This window comes from Symsagittifera roscoffensis, chromosome 3 (genome assembly GCF_963678635.1).
Source record: "Symsagittifera roscoffensis chromosome 3, txSymRosc1.1, whole genome shotgun sequence".
NCBI classification, from domain to species: Eukaryota; Metazoa; Xenacoelomorpha; order Acoela; family Convolutidae; genus Symsagittifera; species Symsagittifera roscoffensis.
The window spans coordinates 34,457,388-34,479,104 of NC_087064.1; the positions used below are offsets into that span (position 1 = coordinate 34,457,388).

A 21,717-nucleotide genomic window follows, 5' to 3' on the forward strand; every position below is an offset into this window, starting at 1 on the left:
TAAATAATTAATCTATATTTACAATACGCAAAATTTACAGACTGAACAAAATCATACATGAAACTAATTTATTATCACTGGCGTAGTATGGCTGTACAAATTGATCTGAATTGCCTCTGTCAATCCAATAAGGTCAAGACAGGCCGATAGAGGATTCTCTCATCTTGTCTGCTAGATAGCCGCTGTTGCTGAAATGAAACAGAGAACAAGTTTTAAATTGAACTGAATTGTTTTGCCTCCAGCTCAGGTTAACGTTCTAAAATCTTGAGTTTAATTTACTAAAACTCATCATTATTCCCAAAGTTTCACATCTTTCTGTTAAAAGAAATGACGAAAAATCAAAGTTTCAAAATGTAGATAAAAGCTACAACCTCAATTTCAAGTACTATCTCTATCAATATCCCCTGATCTGAAAACGCTATCATACGTACATGGTTTGGGCGATTTTGAGCTGGTCTATTTCTGATGTGAGTTTGATGTTCTCATTGGTGAGTGTGCGCTCCCTCTTCACCACTTTGCTCAGCTGGTCCTGACTCATGCTCAGCTGTCTCTGTGCCTCCAACATCTGTTCATGCGTCTTGCTCTTCTCATTCTGCATCTTATAATACTGCTTCTCTAACTGGAACGAACAACAGAACAAATTTACCATACACGGACACACATACTGAAGATTGCAATAAAAAAAATCCAAAATTTTTCTCTCTTACACGTGGTCTTACTTCACAGAAAGATCACATGAAATTTTTAGGAAAAGAAGAATGTTCTCTTCATAGAAAAAAGTAAAAAAACGATCTTTACCCCCTTACTTTTGTGCAAACCCATGCGGTTTCCAAAAAAAATGACATCCAATTTTAAACTTGCCCAGAAAAGATGTTTAATTGTAACACTTTAATAAGTGAGCAGTTCTCATTGTAGTAAATGATGCACCCACCTCTGCCTTGTTGCGTTTTGTCTGGGCGAGGAGGTCATTTAGTTCCTGTACTCTCTTCTTGTGCACAATCAACTCCTCCTTCAGCTCCTGCACTGCCCCCTCACACTTCTGCTGCAGACTGTTTGACTGCTCACGCCACCTAACCAAACGCATAGATAACATAATCAGAAAAAGTGAAAACCGAAATTAAATTATTGCCATCTAATATCGAAAAGAATAGAATATTTAGAGCTGTCTTTGCTCATCGCAAGTTATCATACTGCACCACCTTGCGATGATTACTCTTTCGAAGTTGTTAGCTTCTGGTTTTTCTACGTTACGAATAATTTAATCGAAACTCAAATACAAATTTAGTAACACTAAATACTAACTTAGCGCCCAGTTGTTGCTGTTGGATGAGCATGCGCTGTAGTTCTGAGATGGAGTGTTGATGACACTCCTCCATGGACTCTATTCTGGCCTCATACTCTGTCACCTTCAACTCCAAATCCTGTTCCACACTCGCCACCTAAATATGCATCATAGAAAACTATCCAACTCACAAAACTGACAAATTCAGTTGTCAGAACAAAATGCATTATATCAACGAGTGCTTTATGTTGGTAATCTCTACTGTTCAACAGCAACAGTGTGAACATAGCAAACAACGTGATGAACGACTGCTTCGAAAGTGCATTTCAATTTTTAGATTTCCCAGTGGAACAAAAAAAATCACCTATTTGTCCAATTTTTTCAAATTGGGTTAATTTAATCAAAAGAGAGCCAATCAATAATTTTTCTTGGAACTCGATATTTTTTCATAATCGAAAGTAGCTTTTTTTCATTAAAAACACTGTTTATTGGTTAGTTTTATTTCAATGCTAGTTAGATTTCCAGCTTACTTACCGATTTGGCAGCTTTTCTCGTGGCCAGCTGTTTGGCCTGTTCTGAAGCCATAGCCTGTTTCTTGGCGTATTCCACTTGTTCCTGTAGTTGCAGACACTTCTCACTGTTCAACTGCAGATCAGAGGACAGCTTCGAACTCATGTTCTTCGCATCCCGCAGCTGCCCCTCCATGCTGGAGATCTGTGCGTCGAATCTTAACAAAAATAGATATACCAGTTCAAAGCAGCCATGGAATTCTTGAGTCTTGATAATCATTAGCTGTTCTCTACTGTCGTATCCCGGAGTAAAATGTGAAAAAAATAAAAAAAAACTAGTGCTAAACTAAATTTTAGAGTTCGAAACTATCAATAATTTACAGCAAAATTATGAAAGAAAAGAGTGCTATCATCAAGATCCATTATATATTTCTTTTACAATCACAGTCAACTGATGTAGGTTCGATTTGAACGCACTGTTGCTGAATGGTTTCTGTGTGGTGCTGCATCTGTTTCAGTTTGATTCTGCTGTCCTCAAGTTTCCTCTCGGCTGTTATGCATCTGTCCTGCAGCTGTTCCACCTCGTGACCCCCTGTCACCTGGTCCCTCAATGCTTTGTCCAACTCGCTCTCAACTAGTTTCTTCTCACGGAAGACACGCTCTACCTGGAAGACAATTTTTCAATATACTCAAAAGAAGAAACAAGGATAGCCGGTTGTTGTGCAAGTAGCACAGAATGTTCTACAATTATAAGAAATTCGAATGTCCTACAATAATTGACCAGAATATCAACACAGGTGAAACGGTGTTTTGGAATACTTGCGATACCATACAAAAAAGAATTACTGGCAGATAAAAAGGAAACGAAAGCCACAAAAAAAATTTAACAATGAATAAATAATTTCATAATTTTACCTCGAATTATACTCATTTCACAAATGCCGGCGTTTAAAAAATTACAGAAACGTCTATTGAGAGGCAAATACGCCTATGAAACTTGAGTAATCTCCAGTTGGGCCGAAAACCAAATTGTTGTCATAGGTGATTTATTCTCAAGTTTTTTCATGACAACAATTTTGTTTTCGGCTCAACGGGAAATTACTCAAGTTTCATCGGCGTATTTATCGTAAATTCAAATTTATTTACAATAAATACAAACTTAAAAAAACTTATACGTGATTTATTAAGTTTTCGTAAAATTTTATATTCAACGTTAAATTTTTAGTAATTTTCAATCACCCAATAAAAATACTCTTGAGTTAAAAATTCTGGTAAAAACAACAAAAACTGCTGTCAGTACAAGAAAATTAATATATATGGCAACTAAGCCGACAAAACAATTAAACCAAGGTGAAACTTTGAAGGTGAAAAACAGGACCTCACCGGTTTCGCACCTAGGACTTTTGCCGTCCTACACGTAGTCATTACCTTTAGGCCAGGTGCGCTGGAGAAGCCAAGAAATTTAAGTTGATACAGAGATGAAGTGGAGCTTCGCAACCACTTGCGCTACAGCAAAAACATAAAAAGACATAAGTCAAAACAAAAACTACAAAAAATTGGAAAACAAAATACGTCAACCGAAGTTTTCGTATGATTTAATTAAAATGCATTCTAGGCAAACGTGCAAAGCAAAACATTTAAATGTTAAAATAGCAAGGATTGGAAACTCAAGAAGCAGAAACAAAGCCGACAATCTTTGAGCAGAAATCAGCTGAGCCGATAAGGAATTGATTTTATACACAGAGGCGAAGCGGAGCTTCGCATCACTTGCGATAAAAAAATGTATAACTATGATTACCAGTAAACGAAAAGACAAATCAAATATTGAAAAACCTTCAAAATAACTGTTTTTTTTGTCATAAATTTTTAAAAATTGCAAAGAACAAAAATATTCTGCAAATTTTCAGTTCGACAAAATTTTCAGTTTCGACAAAAAAACAGGTACTGATTGAAATCGAACTTCTGGGAGATTTGTCGCCTCGAAAATGGGTAATAACACTGCACTAAATACACAGAACACAACTTGAATTTATAAAGAAAATTTTTAATGAAAGGCAAGAAAAAAATCAAAAACTGGCAAAAAATCGGCAAGACTTTTTACACAGAGGCGAAGTTGCACTTCGCATAGACAAGCAAAAAAATGACCGATAACGCTACTGGCAAAAATTGAACAAGTAAAACTTGAAGTCCACAAAGTTTCTTAAGTGACGCCCGCCAATCATGAGTCTACATAATTGGTAAGTGACTCAAGCCAATTATGACGCATTAGCAGTACCAGTTAATTTGAACCAAAAAGAAATTTACCAACTAACATGCCTCAATTTATAGATCGGACGCGTTTTAACTAGTATACGAAAAAGTTCGTTTAAAACATCCGACCCCGCCCAGGTTTGAACCCTCTTATTTTGTTGCGAGTCTCCATACCTACCTCTACGCTAAAGATCCATGATACCTTGAAGCTAAAATGCTATTTGTAATATAATCGTCTGTTTGAATATCCTTAGCATTGGCATATTTAATAGCTGGTTATTGATCAAAATGGACACCTTCAAAATGAACACATTTTGTCGCAACAATATTTGCGTCGCAACAATAATTGCGACTTAGGTTGAAAAAAAAGTTCATACTATAACACAAGCTTTGCTTGTGTAAAAACTCAATTACTTGCCCAAAAACAGAATACACTGAAATATTTTTTAAATCGAGTAATAAATGGCCAAATTTTTGGCAAATTTGGTACCACGGTAACTAAGCCGACAAAAAAAACCGACAAACAGAAGTCCGGCAAAGATCTTTTTGACTCCCGGACAATTTTCCGCTTACAAAAAAGGTCCTGGACGGATTCGAACCATTGACCTCTATCTTTATAGGCAGGTGCGTAACCTCTTCGCCATATGCGCGAATCAACATTTGACTTTTAATTTCATATGAGCCAAAGGTTAAATGATTAAAGTGATTCTATTAAACTAGTTGTTAACCCTAAAAAAGTCTATATTCCGGTTTGATAACGCATGCTAATCACGGGCGTATAAAACATAGCAGAAAGAGAGTTGGAAAAAAGCCAATGAATACAAGTAAACAGAAAAAACGGACTGTTTTTTGAAAAAATCTAACTTTCGAACTTCCAAGAAAAAAACAGATGGCCTTGAAGCTCTTTGAATTCCTTCTAACAATGGCCTTGAAGTGGAGTTTGCCTTCCTTCTAACAAAGGAAATGAACTTAACTTAAACGGAAATCAGTCATAAAACCGCAAAAACGTAAGTTTGAGCCTGAGCAAATTTTTGACTCTTCCTCGAAAACAAACATCATGACCTATATACGCTCATCTACTCTGAAAAGTATCCAATTAAAGTTCTATTAAAGTTATCCAAGCCATTGCAATTGTTTCAATTAGTCCTAAAAAAATTATCGATCAGAATATTAGCCCGATCTCTAAAAAAACCCAATGTGTTATCTGTAGTGCCGTTTTCTTTACCTCGCACTGTTTCTCAGCCACTTTCATCTCCACAGAGTGTATGTCCTCCATGAGTCTGTCCACTGACTTGTTACACAGACCCCTCACCTCATCCACCTCCCGTCTGGTCTTCTCGCCCGCCTCCTCATACACTTTGGTCAACTCATCCCTCAGCTTCATTATCTACAACACACAAAACAACACATCACACACTCAATACAGTAAGTGAACAAAGCTGTTATGTTAATAATTCAACTGGGATCAGAATAACATCCTGACTAGATTGGTTAGAACAAATTTGCAGCTGAACTCAACTATGTCAAAGCCGTAGAATGATGGATATCACGAACGAAATAAGGCTTTGACTAAGATCTCATTTAAAACCCTCCTGGACGCTATATGTTCAAGAAATATGTTGAAACTCTGAAAGAGAAAGGATGGCGGCATCCCCCCCGTAATCCGCCGCTGGTAAGTATACTTCACCTCTTCCTTGGCCTGTCCCTCTCTGGACACTGCCTGGTCCTTCTCCAGAATGGCATTTTCCACCAGTTGGGTCGCCTGCCGCACCTCTTTTACTGCATCAGCCTCCCTCGTCTCCAACAATTCCCTAACAGCACCAAATTTAAATTCCCTTTTATTTCAGTAATTTTTGCTCAGTGGCGAAGCAGAGCTTCGCACCACGTGCGATACAATACAAACATTAGCCGAAAGAAAATGAAACCAAGCCACTGAGATAAAAAAAAACACTGAAAAAATGCCAAAAAAATATCACCCAAATTTTCTAAACTGAAATTATACTTGATGAAACCATGTCTCGAAACACGATTGTCAGAGTTAAATCAAAATTAAGACAACATTTATCGGTCTGTAGCTGCGCAGACTAAACTCGCGTAGACGCCCGCTGACCTGGGAAAATATGGTCATAAAAATTGATAGTGATGGTCATAAAAAGTGATAATGATTTTAGGAATTCCAAATCTTATTCGCTCTTCAAATCTTCGCTGGACATTTCTAAGGCCATACTCTTTTCAAAACGCAGGGCATAGCCGCTTGCGCAGGGAAGATTCGCATAACTTATTGTGTTTCTTTCGGTTAAACCCATGATCTCCGATTTAGCAAGGTAGTTTTTGAGAAAAGTCAAAAAGTTTTCAAACTTAAAAACTAACAAAATGTCAAAAATGTGCTTGTTTGAGGCGACAATTTTTTTCTGCCCAATTAAGGGAATAGCCACTTGAGAAGGAGAAATCACCATAACTTTTTCGTTTCATTAAAACCCTCATCTCAGATTTGTGCTTTAAAAATTTGAGAAAATAAAAAAAAAACTTAAAGAAGAGGTCAAAAATCCCTCTACTGAAAATTTCGAAGGCCGCAGAACGTGGGGTAAAATGAAAAGAGACAAGCGGAAAATGCAGGCACATAGAAAAGAAGCCAGTTATCCATTGATACTTTTTTGAAAATTAGTACAGTAGTTTTTGAGAAATGATTGTCGCAAAAAAAAACCCATACATTTTTATAACAACTGTTATTTTCAAACAGGACCTAACACTAGGCAAAAAAACAGCAAAATATGTTTTCAAATTGCTTATGCTTAAATAGTCTTAAAAATGATTAAAATGAATTATACCAAAAGTGCCACCAATTGAGCACTTTTTTGCGACTTAGGTTGGAAAAATCTCTTCGTAAAAATATACTACATTTTGCTTGTGTAAAGAAAGAATATACGCCCTTAAAATTCTTTGACACAAATCATGATTGGTGCTTTTTTGACAAAACTAACATACTCTAAGAAAGCTGGATCAATATGTTCAGTTTATATTTCACTGGGAAACCTATAAATTCAATTCCACTTTCGAAACTAGAAGTTGTTCATGTTTTTTCGCGTCATTTCAATGTTCGTATTTGGAGAGGGCTATTTACGTTAAATTTCAGCAGACGAATTTCAATTATATTCAAAAGTGCATAAATTCGTAACTGAATTCATAAATGCATTAATATGTATGAATGCAATTCTGTAGTTACTAGAACGTTTTAAGACTTTTTCCTTGAAAAAAAAAAACAAAAAAATCACAAAGACCTATATAAGAGTCTTCACTACGTTCATTACTCAAAAGAAACTGAAATTTAAAAGAAATCACATGCCAAATTGCGAAAAATCAAATATGAGCGTGAACCAAAAACTTTTGAAGCAAACCCGTTTACGCCGAGAAACATTTTTGAAAACATAGCCAATTGACCGTTGCAAAAGAAAAATTAACGCAAGGAAACAGAAAATATTTTCATCAAAATACAGTTTACAACCGGATTCAAACACTTGGCCTTTGTCGTCCCGAGCATGTTTCATTTTGATATGCCATGCTCATCGCAAGTCGAAAGTTTAACACAGACGTATAAAGTGTATCAAAAAAGTAGAAATAAGCCTCGAATTAGTAAAAATTCGGCTACGTCTGGGATTCGATTCGCAACCTAGAAATTATAGTCACACGCATTAACCACTCAGCCATGGAGAGCTTAATAAATCACCAACACTAGCCACAAATCAAGCATATAACAGATTCCATGATAATTCCAATGCTACAGATCGTGATTATAACAAAGTTGCCACCAAATAAGTGAACACTTTTCAATAACACTTTTATTTGCGAGTTAGGTTAGACAAAAACAACACGGTTCATACTAATACAGTAACGCTTGCAAGCCCGCTAGTTTAAAACGCCAAATTACTTTGTAGACCAAAAATCATCGAAACTGAAAAACATAGTCAACAGAATGTTGGAAAAGAGTCAATGAACACAAGTAAACGTTTGCTATTCGATAGTGGAGCTTGTATTCCTTTTAGCAATGTAAATGAACTGAACTTAAAAAGAAATCAAAAGCCAAACCGCGAAAAAGTAAATTTTAGCCAGAACAAATTTTAAAATTTTTCCTGAAGAGAAATTCATCACGACCTATGTAAGAGTCTGAAGTATGTTCGACGACACTTGTTGTTTTTTTAGCTGAAGAAATTATGGTCAACAGTTTTTTCAAAAAAATAGTCCAATTAGATAAAAGTTGATCCACTGGGAAATCTTAAATCAAAAACCCATTTTCGAACCTTGCAGCTAAAGTCAGTCAAGTTGTTTACGCCAATTGCGTTTTCTTAAGCGCAGAGCGTTATGACCTTCCTTTCAGCAAATGAATTTGAACTGAACTTATAGGGTTATCAAAGTCAAATCGCAAATAAAAACTTAGGCGTTTTCCTGGACAAAAAAATCGCGACCTGAAATAAGTGCCTTCACAGCGTTAATTGATAATTCAGATGAAAACATTTGTTCAACAAGTTAGGTCAAAATATCATTTATTTAACCCTTGAAATGCAAAAAAAAAGAAGTACGAAAAAAGAAGTACGAAAAAAAAGTAGGAGGAAAAACGAATGACCTACTTGTCCTTCTTGAGGTGTTCGATCTCCTCCATCAGCTGTCTTTTCTCTGTGGTGTGTCTGGTTAACTGTGCAGATGCCTCCTTGTACTTCCCCTCTAAATTCTCCACCACCCTCTCCAACTCCTCCACCTGACTCTCCATGTTCCGCTCCCCCTGGCTCGCTCTCTGCGCCTCCACTGTCTAACGCCACAAAGTTACATTCAGTCCAGTTCCTATTTTTGTACAATAGCAGTACACTGCGAGATGGATGAAATAGAGCTGACTGATTTTTTTTCAGATAACTAAGTAGGTCTCGACAATTAGATCGTAGTTTCTCATAATCCACGTAATAAATGAACTAACTGAATAAATGAGGTTCCCTAATATTTCATTCTTCACAACTTTTCTTCTAATCTTATTGTGCGTCTTGAGCTGTTTGGAAATTTTACTCCTGACCGAATAAACAACTAGATAAATCTTCTGCGGGTTTTCTTTTCATTTGATTGTTCGGATCGACATGAATGCAATTTTCTATATATAACTCTCAGACTAGTCTTGTATTTGTAATTTTTCCGATAATTTTCGACTAATAGAGTGCCCCTAGGAGCCCAAATATTCAATCAATTCAGAGCGAACAAGACTACCTTTTTCTGGAGAAAACTTTCCAGTTGGTTCTGAGCATTCTGCAGTGATACTAATTGGGTTGAGCTCATTTTGTGTTCATCCTGACTTTGTCTAAAATTAATCATTGTTAAAATTTAACATAGTTCAAACGCTTTCATGAAGCTTCACAGGAATGAAAAATTCGTACTTGAAGTATGTGGAAAATGAGGTCAATTTGTTTGTCAATTCCTGCACATCAGTCTCTAGCTTGGCATTTAGCTTCTCCAGCTCCGAGTTTCGTGTTCGCAGTGACATGTACGAATTCGCAACACTCGCTCCTTGCTCCTGTTCAAAGAAAACATCTGCAAATATTAACAGTTTTCTATGCATAAGGATGTTACTTAATTTTTATTGGGTAAGACACAAAAGGGTGATCAATGAAAAAGCATATGCTCAAAACTGCTAAAAACTGTGCTGACAAGCTTCTAAATTTTTAGAAGCTAAAGACCTTCTTTAATAATTTATTTAGGATTTTTACGTACATTGAACAGTAAAACAAATAGTTTGAGACTTTTTGCACTTCACTGAAAATCTTAATATGACTCAGAACAGAAACTGATTTACGCAACAAATGAGATACAACACAAACTGCATCACATTAGCTGTAATGATGGTGGGGTCTTCGTTCACAAGTACGGACCCAGCAACGAAAAAGGATGCATCTGCTCCGATGACGCAATACATATTTTGTTTTGGCAATCTAAGTGAGAACTCACAGGCTGTTTTAAGGTCCTCCGTAGACATGACGTGATTTTTCAGGCTCTTCTGGGGCTATGAACTCGGTCTACTGTTTAATGAGTCTTAGAATGATAACAGCTTGTCTGCTAGTTCTGCTGTTGCGCTTTATAGACTTGAACAACCCGAAAAAAATATTGTGTACATTTGTGTACTGAGGACTATTTTAACTTGTAATTATTTGTAAATCTAAACACTCAACCTCCCCTAGTCTAAAGAAGCAATTATCAGTGGCAAGACCAACTCCTGGATCCCTGGGCTGATGTCTACTTATTCACAATACAAAACTTTTGAGCACCTTTGAAATCATTTGTTGGCTGCGTAAACAGAATCAAGTTTTGTTCAAATCAAAAGACTGCATGCTCTGATGCTTCGGCTAAAACCTGCCAGGATGCAAAGCCTCTCTTCGTTATCTTTCAAAAATATGGGGAACAAGTATCTCCCGATGATGTTATTTTCCATGGTCAGAACTAAATCGTCGAGCAACTCGTCTTTTAATTGGATGGCACATTTTGTGTCTATGCATAGACTGGTCTGTTCGTGTCTGGGGTCAGTTGGACATGAAAACTTTGGGTTTATCCGATATCCAGTCAGTGACGTTTGAAAATGTCATTGAAACACTAGGAGCGTTTCTGTTTGTGATTTTTCGCGGAGAGACCGCAAAACTTTAGCTTTAATAAAAGCTACAACAATTTTGTCTCGTATTTTCTATGTCTACTCAAATAAGTCCCTGTATATTCTGATGAGTCTCGGAAAGAAGTTTTTGAGTTCGTGGTTTATCGCGAGCTGACTGATTTTTTCCTTTGCTGTGGCTTTCATTGACTCAGCCACTTTCTACATGTTTGTCTCACACGTCGCTTTTCAGGAGCTAAGATTCACGAGGTTCTGGTTATATTGCGCTGAATAATTCAGTCTGTATCTTTACGTCAGGTAGTTGGAAATTTTGTTATTTATAGCCGCTTTTTAGCTATTGATTTTCGCCTAAATTGGTCAAGTACACTCGTGATATGAGGTTTCATTTGTTTTGATTGATTTTGTCTTTGTGTTGAAGCTCGCTTTGAATGTTATACGGGACAACTTTAAGTTTTTAATTTTTTAAAATTTTAATTTTTAAGTTTTTTTTCTGTTACTCAGTTGTTTATTCAGTTGAGCTCGACTGCGGATATCACTTGAAACGAGGCCAGAAAGAATGCCTGACAGTATTTTGGAACAAATGAAGCCTTCTTCTAAGAGAAATTTTCCTATTTGAAAAACTTATCGGAAACTGGTGCAAAACTCAAAGCTGAAACGCTATTGTCAGGGGCATTAGTTTGTTGATGACTTGCACATGGCTTTTACAAACTTCACAAAATTGGTCAAAGACATTGCACTGATGAACACGCTAGTGTTGGCAATTACTAAATCATTAAATCAATTTTCTTCGTTTGTGGCTATGATGACACGCTGTGTAAAATCGTGCTTTTCTTTTAACTTTTTATTGTTGGTAGAAGGGGATTGAATTGTGCTGTTTCAGGACGAAAGCTGTCGTAGTTGACTTTCAGTAACAGAGAGGTCCATTTGCACTTATTTGGCAAATAGTCGTCCTGATGAAGTGATCGTTGTATGAAGTCTTCTCTTGAACTGAACGCTGCCCGCGTCTTTGGATGCCTGTAGCCGCCGCTACTTTGATTTCCGATTTGCCCATTTATCTCTTTTCAAGCGATTGTAACCGGGTGGGCTGGCGAAATTTGCCATTAGGTCATTTTGTTTGTCACCATATGGTTATGTTATAACTAGCATATAACGCACCTACGTTGCTTCGAATTTTAACAACTCATAAAAACCGCATTTATAGGAATTAAGATCTGCATCAATTTAGTGTACTCGGACAGCACCCAATAACCGGGTTGGTAGTTTGAAATTTTTTTAAATTTTTTTTATTCAAGTTTTTTAATTCAAATTTTGAAAAACCATAAAATTTTGTGATGTTTTTTATATCTTAGCTCTTTGAAACATGAGTTTAGAAAGGTAACATCTCAGAAACTAAAAGCAATAGAGCAGTCGCATTTGGACGCAAGATTTACAAGTCTTGAGAATACTCTCACAGTACCCAACTACAGCGTCGGGAATTTTGCGGAACTTCAAACTTAAATTTTAGGATTTTTTTTGAAAAACCATAGAAAGCGTCAGATCTCGAAAAGTACCAACAACTGAGCAGTCATTTTTGAGGCTTGATTTGCAACCACTGGAAGTACTCAGACAGCTCCCAACTAAAAAGTTAGGAATATCAAATTTTGAAAGAAAAAAAATTAAATTTAAGATTTCTGAAAAATTTGCAAAAAAATCACTCACTAGAAACATCATTTCTGGAAAACTACAAAGATTTGAGCAGTCATATTTGGAGGAAAGAATCTCAACCACTCAGACTACTCTGACAGCCCCCAACTACAGGGTTGAAAATTTCAAACTTAGAAGAAAAACCTTCAAAATTAAGTATTCTGAATATAGAATATATTTTTTGGAAAAATCATGAAAAACGTCAAATCTCGAAAACACAAGGATTTAATCAATCATATTTAGAAGCAAAATTAGCAAATCCTAGGATTACCCAGAAAAAGCCTCGTTATAGAGATCGGAACTTCAAATTTTTAAAACGCTCATTACTCTTAAAAAAAGTCATAACAAACGTCACATCTCGAAAACTATAACGATTTGAGGGGTCGTATTTGAACGCAAGGTTTGCAATTTGGAACTCTTGTGAGCACCCTTACAGTACTCAACTACAAGGCTAAGAAATTCAATTCTTTTGAATTAAAAAAAAAAATTCTGAAAAACTAAAAAGAAATCATAAAAATCATCATATCTCGAAGACTACAAGGATTTGAGCAGTCATATTTGGAGGCAAGATTCGCAATTCTTGAAAGTAATCTGACAGCACCCAATTACAGGATTGTGAATTTCAAGTCAGGAAAATTATTTCGTAGATTTTTTGAAAACTTTTGAAACCATCACAAAAATTGTCTTATCTCGTACACTGATAAGGATTTGGGCATTCAGTTTTGGAGGCCGAATTCGCAACCCCTGGGGAAACCCTGACAGCATCGCACTTTTGGGTTGCTTGTTTTGAACTCGGTGAAACAAACGCGGAATTCAAAATGGAAAATCGAAAAAAATTCGTAACCATTGCAAAATACGATATAGCTTAAGCGTGAAATTTTTTTCGTTAAACATGCAGAAATAATATGTTGAAAAAGCTTAAATATAGCGAGACAGTGAAGCCCGCACTTAAATATATAATAGATAGATTATCCTCAAGTGAATCTGAGATTTATATTTATTATTGGAAACAACTTCCCATGTCTGTTATAAATATTGTGATGTAAATTTATATTAGAAATGGAAAGAAAATTCCGATTTATACCAGTCTGCTACGATCAGCTCAAAACTTTCTGTAATCTCCGAGCATATGTTTCAATAAATATAATAGCTCAGCAAAATGGTGGTCGTATTTTTCAAACAATCCAAGAACTTTTGAAATATTTTTTAGCAAGAAGGAATCCAAGGTTCTTGACATTTACCGCCAGGAATAAAAAAGACAGTTACCAAAACAGGTTCTAACTTACATATTGCGATTTCAGAGTGTTTCGTTCCACTTCAATCTCAGCTACTTTTTCCTGAAAACCTAACAAGTTTTAACTAACGAATATAACTTTTTTTCTGCAACTTTTGAACTATTTCTTGACCAAATCCCACCTTGTAGTTCCTCTGTAGCTGGTCCAGTTCATTATTGGCAGAAGTAGCCAGTTCCAGCGCATTGTCTTTTTCTTCTGTTAAAAGTCGCACTTTTTGCTCTAACGATGCTGTGATATGAGCATTGGAAAGAGAAAAGTGTTGTTTTTGCTTGGATCCGGACTCTTCACCCGAAGGCAAAACTCCCTTCAACTCTAGCAGCTCAAGTGACACTGAGTTTAACTCAGCTTGCAACCTAAAATCATGAATTGACGTCATATTTACAAATCATTCGCACAGAAAATAAGCTGCACTTTTTACAAAGACAAAAAATTTTAGAAAGACAAAAAATAGCCAAGAGACAATTGGAAAAGAATCAATGAACGCAAAAAAAAACAAAGAAAATTTAAAAAAATCGAAATTCAAACAACACTTTCGAGTTTTTAGGAAAAACATATCTTACCTTAAAGCTCTTCAAATTTTGGGAACAATTAATGATTAACTTTTTTTTTGATAAAATTAACTCAATTTGAGAAAAAATGATCGTTAGACAAAACTTTTATTCGCTGCGAAATCCGAAAAAGCAATCCACTTTCGAAATTAGAGGTCGATCACGTTTTCCTAACCTTTCCGCTTTCACAAATGGAGAGCGCAATTTGCCTACATTTTAGCAAATTTTAAAAAATAATAATTTGAAGAAGTGCATAAATAACTAAGTGCATTTGTAAACGCATAAATATTTACGAGCGCACTTCTGTAGTTATTAGAGCATTTTCCTAAAAAAAGCATCACTACCTATATAAGAGAATTTCACTATTTTCATCGATTCTTAACCAATTAAAAGAACAAATTACCTAATTATTTAAAACTTTTACATGCACAAGCTAATTAAGCGTAAAATTTTAAAGATTTAGTAGACAGCTCTCTTGTCTTTCAGAACTTTTTTTGCTTCTAATAATACAGCTATGCTCAACAGTATTTGGCCTTCTTGGCTTTGAGATTCGATCTAGACGTACACATTTATGCTTCATGTTAATGGAGCAGTAAAGTGATCATGATGAAAACGCAAATTACACAGCAATAGACTTGACCACGTATAACTTGGTTCTGTTAAGTTCCAACCAAATTATCAATCATAGATTTTCAAGTTTATAGGGTTTAGTTCCTCTGTTCACACAACAAAACTTACTCGAAATCTGTCGCTACAATTTTGCTTGTCAAAATTACGAAAAATTCTTTTAAACTTTTACAAACCTAGAAAAGAAACATTTGTCACGATAATCAACACAGGCAATAACTTGAAAAAATCTAATTATTTTGAAGACAAATTCGCACATCGGTGGCCTTTTTTAAAAAAAAACTGCAGCCTCAAAAACTGACCATCAGCATGAAAAAATCGTGATATAATTGGACTGAATTTTGAAAACAAAGATTGAATAGCCGACACACATGAGCATCCCACCAAACATGAAAATGATCTCAGAACAAAGTAAACCATTAAAAAGAAATTCTGCTACTTCATTTGCTTCTGATGGTGAGTGTCGATTCGAGACAGGCTCATAGATCCAACTAGGACACCAAAACCAGTTCAGCTTTCTGGTGTTCCACAGATACAAAAACATAACCGAGCATAGACACCACCACCACAGCTCCGTCTTTCTTTTCCCTGTTTGACATCTTAGTGTTTCTCCGAAACAAGCACCACAACCAGACGCACCGGATGTCTCGTTAGTGAAATTGGACCCCCGCCAGTCAGAGTCACCCAGGCGGGGGTTGATGTGTGAGACTAAGAGACAAGACAAATAATCTTCCACTGGAAGAGTGCACTTCTGTAGTTATTAGAGCAAAATTGAACGAGTCCACTTCTGTAGTTAATGAAGCATTTTTGTAACAAAAAGGCACCGCGACCTTTATAAGAGTCTTGACTATGTTCATCGATTCTCAATCAATTGAAATAGCAAATTACCTAATCAGAAGAAACGTTTACATGCACAAACTCTTTTGCCTTTCAGAACTTTTTTAGCTACTAAAATACAGCTACGCCCAAAAGTACTTGGAATTATTGGCTTCGAGACCCGATCTAGACGCACAAATTTCCGATTCATGTTAATTGAGTAGACCGCAGAAAACACTGATCATGAAGAAAACACAAATTACACAAAACAATAGCCTTGACCTTGTATAAACTGGTTTTGTTAGTTCTAACCAAATCATATATCATAGATTCTCAAGTTTATAGAAATTAGTTCATTTGTTCGCGCATGTCAAAACTTACTCGAAATCCGTCGGTACAATTTTGCTCATCAAAATTACCAAAAATTCTTTTAATCTTTTACAAATGTACAAAAGAAACATTTGTCACGATAATCAACACAGGCAATAACTTTAAAAAATCTAATTATTTTGAAGACAATTTCGCATTTCGGTGGCGTTTTTTTAAAAAATATGCAGCCTCAAAAATTAACCAAAGTTTACAAACTGACCATCAGCATGAAAAAAATTCAAGATATCATATTTGATTGAATAATGGAAACAAAAATTAGGCTGCAGACACATACGAAGATCCCACAAACATGAAGAAAAAGATCTAACAACAAAGTAAACCGTTAAAATGAATTTTTTTGCCACTTCATTAGCTCCTGATGGCGAGTGTCGACTCATGACAGGCTCATAAATCCAACTAGGACACCAAAAACAGTTCAGCTCTCTGGTGTTCGAGACATACAAAAACTTAACCGAGCAGAGACATCACCACCACAGATCCGCCATACTTTTGCCTGTTTAACATCTTAGTGTTTCACCGAAACAAGCACCACAACCAGACGCACCGGATGTCTCGTTTCTGGAATTGCCTCCCCCCGCCAGTCAGAGTCACCACGGCGGGGTTTGCAAGGTGAGACTAAGACGAGACGGCAAAATCTTCCACTTGAAGTGTTGGATGATTGCGCGTCGAGCGTTGTTTAAAGCAATTAGGAAAGGGGTAAGATACCGTCAATAAAACTTGATTAAACAAGGTACTCCAAAAAACGTCCATCAAATAACTCTAAATATCGGACCTGAATAGACAAAAAAGGCAGTTGAGTAATGCCACTTTTTTAAAAATGGTTTCACTTTTGAGACCTATTTTTCAACTATTTTTCACGGGAGTGTTATAGCATTTTCTCCAATTTGGTACAATTTTAGACTTTGATCATTAAAACTTTTTTGAACAAGTTCATTGAACATGTTTGAAAGACTAAAAAGGATTGACACTGTTTTTTCAAGAGCACTGATAGGCTGAAAGGTTTTAAAAAAAGCAAAACTATGACATTTGATGGTGGATTTTATCTTACCATGGTTATTTTCGTGGGTATAGAAATTTTGCTTTAAAAAATTGAAAAATTGCCGTTTTACTGGTTGCTAAGTTTTGGACAATTTCATCGATTTTCAATGCTAATGAAGAACCGAACAAAAAATTGACCTCTTACAAAAACCGATTCCGTTGTCTCTTTTCTAAATATAATATAATAATCGCAAAATAGTTTTAATTTCAAAGCCGGAAATTATTAGTCTGTAGAAAATAGTACGCAGTTCATTATCAAATTTGATTTAAAAATATGTTTAACTGACCAATCAATTTATGCCTTATTCATTATAGGTTGCTCCCTGGGACCCCTTATAGGATGGTTCATACCATTCATTTTAAACTCAACTTTTTTCGTCAGAAAGCAAAAACTTAAATTGAAAAATGCACAAAAATGAACTTTGATGGTGGATTTCATTTTAACATAGTCATTTTCGTGGGTACAGAAATTTTACTTGTCAACATTGGAGAAAAATGCCGATGTTATGGTTCCTTACTCTTGGAAAATTTCATCAATTTACAATGCTAATTAAAAACCTAACGGTAAATCGTAGTGCAAAAACGATTCTGTTTTCTGTTTGCTTACAATCAGCGCTGCTTATATCTGAGTTTATGCATTGGGTTCGTAAGTTTCCTTGATGACCCGATTCAAACAAGTTTTTAAGAACTAGTAAATAACCAGTTATAAATAGTTTTTGTTAAACAGCTAAGTAATACTTTCGATTTCAAAGCCGGAAAATTGTAGTTATGTAAAAAAAAGAGTAAGCTGTACATCAAGTTCTATCAAAAATTATTTTTACCGGCCAATAAATTTTTGCCTCATTCTTTATAGGAAGCTTTTAAGAGCTTCCTGCTCCCGTTAAGGTAGCATTCGTAACCTCTAAAAAATAGAACAATTGATTCCAGCCCTTCAGTATCTTCCTACTTTGCCAAATGCGCTCGTATTCTGGGAATCGAGCAACTCATTTAATTTGTGATTACAAAAGAGGTAATAGTGGAGACCATCAGTCCTAAAACGTTAATGACAGATCCTATAACGTTATGGACAGAACGACTTCTTCTTTTAAAAAATGTTCACTTATTTCCATTAGGTGTTTGTTTCTGAAAATCGTTCGTTTAAAAACTTCCATATTGTCCTTAATACTCAGTTTTGAGGCCAATTTCTTTCTCGATTGCTATATATGGCTCTGGTCGATTTACAAGTCTATTCGTTCGAATTAACAATTGAAAACTTAGTGTTTCCGCTTTAAGAAAGGAAAACTCAAAAAAAATCTATGCTTCTTGCTCGTGATGTAGTTTTCCCAGGCAGACCAAGTTACTTTTGCTGATCAGAATTCGGGCTAGAAACTATCATTCAGCTTGAGGAAAATGGGTGAGTGAATGATGTTTACTATACGCAATTCAATCACATACATACTTTTTGCATTACCAGTAATCCAGCAAATCGCTCTTTTGAAATCGATTCAATTGAATTTGATCATTTCGAGATAGGGAAGCACAAGAAAGACCGCTAAATAAAACAGTTAAATCGCAGAGACGCTGCGTTTTAACGTTTTGAATCATAGAGCACAACTCTTCAAAAAAGTTAATTCCTTTTCGATGTGTTAATTTCAGGTCTTATACAACAGCAGATGCATCAAGGACATTACCAAGTAAGTTGGACTGTGTATTTCTACCTCTTAAAGCAATTTTAGCACCCTTGTCGAGAACCCATTGCATTTTGTGTTCAAAAACCTAGCTTTTATTTTAATCAAGTCATCTTGTACCTTTTGGGACTTCCTTTTGAACATCTGGGAACTAAGGGCTTAGGCAATCGGAGCACTTCTGGAAGGTCTTTTGTGTAAATGCAGAATAGCAATAATCCCAGTAGTGAGCCTTGGGGATAACTAGAAGTGGCCTCGAGAATTTTTTTATCTAGTATTGACAACCCGTACCAATACTTTCCGGTCTTTTAGGTAGTCATAAATAATAGTGTGACCGTATTCGGGTAACTGCAGAGTATATTATATGTTATGATGAAAGAAATAGATAGTTCCAATCAAACATTAATCTTGAAAATTCTCTTTCTGGCACAAAACTTTCTGAAAGTCGGCATGCTTCAAGGTAAGCTGGAGATAGAACCACAATTACGAATGAAAGGGAATGGAAAATCCCACTTTACGCCAAAGCTACCTCCCATTTTATGAAGAGATGTTGGATGTCACAATGCACTCTTAATCTGTCATATTATTTAACAAATTTGCAAAAATCCAATGCATTTCAGATATTAACAAAAGATTCATTTAAATGGGTGCTTACTTTGTGTTTTCATCCGTTTTCTGTGACAGTTTAGATCTCAATTGCAACACGTCTACCTAGAAAACATTAAATGAAGAGACCTTCTATGACGACAACGGACTCTTTAGAAGAAAATTAAGGAAAATACCTAACCCTAGTTTCTTCTAATGTCTTCTGTAGAGCACTGAATTGATGATCGTATTTCCGAAGCAATGGAGATAACACCCTAAGGAAATTCAACAACAGAAAATAGCAACAGGCAGTGGTGATAAACGTTTCAAGAACAAAACGAAAAACCTACTCAGACTCCTGCATCCATGGTGATTTATCGTCCTGGTTGGTTTCTGCTCTTCTCATTTTAAATTTACAGATAGCAATTATTCTGAAATTCCGATTTACAAATTAGCTAGCGCACAATTGTAAAAACATATGATTTAAAAATATATATTAAATAGTTAAAAAGAAACACAGGGCAGCTTCGGTATTAGAAGCAGACGGCTCAATATTATTAAGAGAAATTCAAAAACGAACAGTTTGCGATGTTGCGCGCAACAAATAACAACTCGTTGAAAAAAACACAAAAGCAAATCTCTCAGGTGGAGGGTTCTTACGCATTTCGAAAACTGATGTAAAAACACAACCGTATTGATTATCAGTAAAAGTAGTCGTAGTATTATTAAGGATTTTGTGTCTACGCAAGGAGTCCAGGCTTCGTCAATGCACTCGTTTCAGATCGCACAGTCACATGCAAGCTTCCTTGTGTATTTGTTTCTTTCGTCATAAAGGTTAAACTTCTTCCAGAATAGCTTGAGTAGGGCAGCACCTTTCAAACCAGTCGTGTCTTGAATCAATTTATTCTGAACGCATTTGTATTTCAATCTCTTTAGCTGAAACATAAGGACGCAAGAGAGGATTGGTATGATGAGGGAGGGATATCAAGCAAATGAAAATCGTTACGCTTCAGTATATATTTCGCAAGTAATAACAAGTTGTTCAATTGTATACACATCGGCAAAGCCAGAAGTTGTAGCTGTCGCAGTTTTTTTTGTATGTATCAAGTGTTTTCAAAACAAAGTACTTGAATAAATATAACAAAAGCCAATATCGCTCTGTATTTCTGAGAAAATGCCGAGATACCATTACAATACCTAATTTTTTGCGGTTTAGGGTACCTGAGAATGGGATCTTTTCAGACCAAGCGGTTCACAGCTTAAAACTTAAACTACAAAGTACAGAGATGGTTAGGGCAAAAGAGGATAGCGGTAGGGCAGCAGAAGACTTGGGCGAGGTAAGGGACATAATTAGTATATTAATTGCTGATAGATTATGGCCATCTTTAATTATGTTCTACGACGAGCAAAGGACAACACTTTTGCCACGCGCCTCAGTCACTGTAAAAAAAATGAGAACTTATCTGATAGACAAGTCAGACCCCCAAGAAAGATGCACAGAAAATCAGCAAAGGAACTAGATGATATAAAATTGCAGGGATGGGTGGATGAGTTACTGTCTGTGGGTCCTAAACATCGAGAACGAGATAAATTCAACGATGTCCATTTTTTAGCAGATATTTATAAAGTTTTTTTAAATCTAAACTGAGGAAGCATGACGTGTTTGTCGAAAATTTATGTAAAATTGAAGCAGCTGCTAAATGGTACACAAAAAAAACGCCTAATTCCACGTGATATGGAAATCGAACAAGCTAGAATACCTCAAAAACAACGAACTACTGGTGGTAATTTCTTCTAAGGGTGTTGGGTTTTGCGTCATCAAAAAACACACATTTGAAGAAAAACTGACCCAAGTGCTAGAATCAGAACAGTTTGAAATACATGATAATATGAATGATTCAGTTGTTCAAAAAAATGAAAAAAAACTCGAACAAAGAACTACTAGCCATAAACAAAAGGGATGAGATCACAGATGGCTATTATGCGCGGTTGAGGTCAGCTGGTGGTCAACCTGCATAACTTAATGGGCTGGCTCAAGTAAATAAAAAGGATACACCACCACGACTTGGCCTCTCTTTCCCCGGTACTTCGTATGAGAAACTGAATGAAACACAAGCAAAAATTTTTGATAAACTCGATGGTGCAAATATTGAGACCAACACTGAAGCAGCCAGGGATATGAAAGCGAATATAAAATATAAATTAAACTCTGAAGAGAGCATCGTTTTCTTGGATGTGAAAAGCTTCTACACAAATGTTCCACTCAAAGATACTATTGACATCGCGCTTATATTATATGTTATGATGAAAGAAATAGATAGTTCCAATCAAACATTAATCTTGAAAATTCTCTTTCTGGCACAAAACTTTCTGAAAGTCGGCATGCTTCAAGGTAAGCT

General features: G+C 35.9%; 3 protein-coding genes across 3 annotated transcripts in view; all 3 read right to left on the reverse strand.

The window, feature by feature from the left end:
• Positions 1–19,745, reverse strand: LOC134842666 (girdin-like). The gene is made up of 16 exons (XM_063859111.1): positions 19,669–19,745; positions 19,521–19,593; positions 19,389–19,444; positions 13,772–14,003; positions 13,642–13,692; positions 9,453–9,589; positions 9,286–9,376; positions 8,664–8,842; positions 5,729–5,852; positions 5,267–5,428; positions 2,269–2,456; positions 1,817–2,009; positions 1,303–1,439; positions 932–1,070; positions 432–619; positions 1–188 (listed from the first exon to the last, which is right to left on the reverse strand). Exons 1-16 carry the CDS (start codon positions 19,722–19,724, stop codon positions 134–136), a joined length of 2,061 nt encoding a protein of 686 aa, XP_063715181.1. The 5' UTR covers positions 19,725–19,745; the 3' UTR covers positions 1–133.
• Positions 1–21,717, reverse strand: part of LOC134842670 (vesicle transport through interaction with t-SNAREs homolog 1B-like) — a 543,554-nt gene that overhangs the window by 250,794 nt on the left and 271,043 nt on the right. The window lies entirely within an intron of this gene.
• The window catches only part of LOC134842672 (mitochondrial import inner membrane translocase subunit Tim10 B-like), a 532,474-nt gene that overhangs the window by 239,718 nt on the left and 271,039 nt on the right, over positions 1–21,717 (reverse strand). The gene's annotated exons all lie outside the window — the stretch shown is intronic.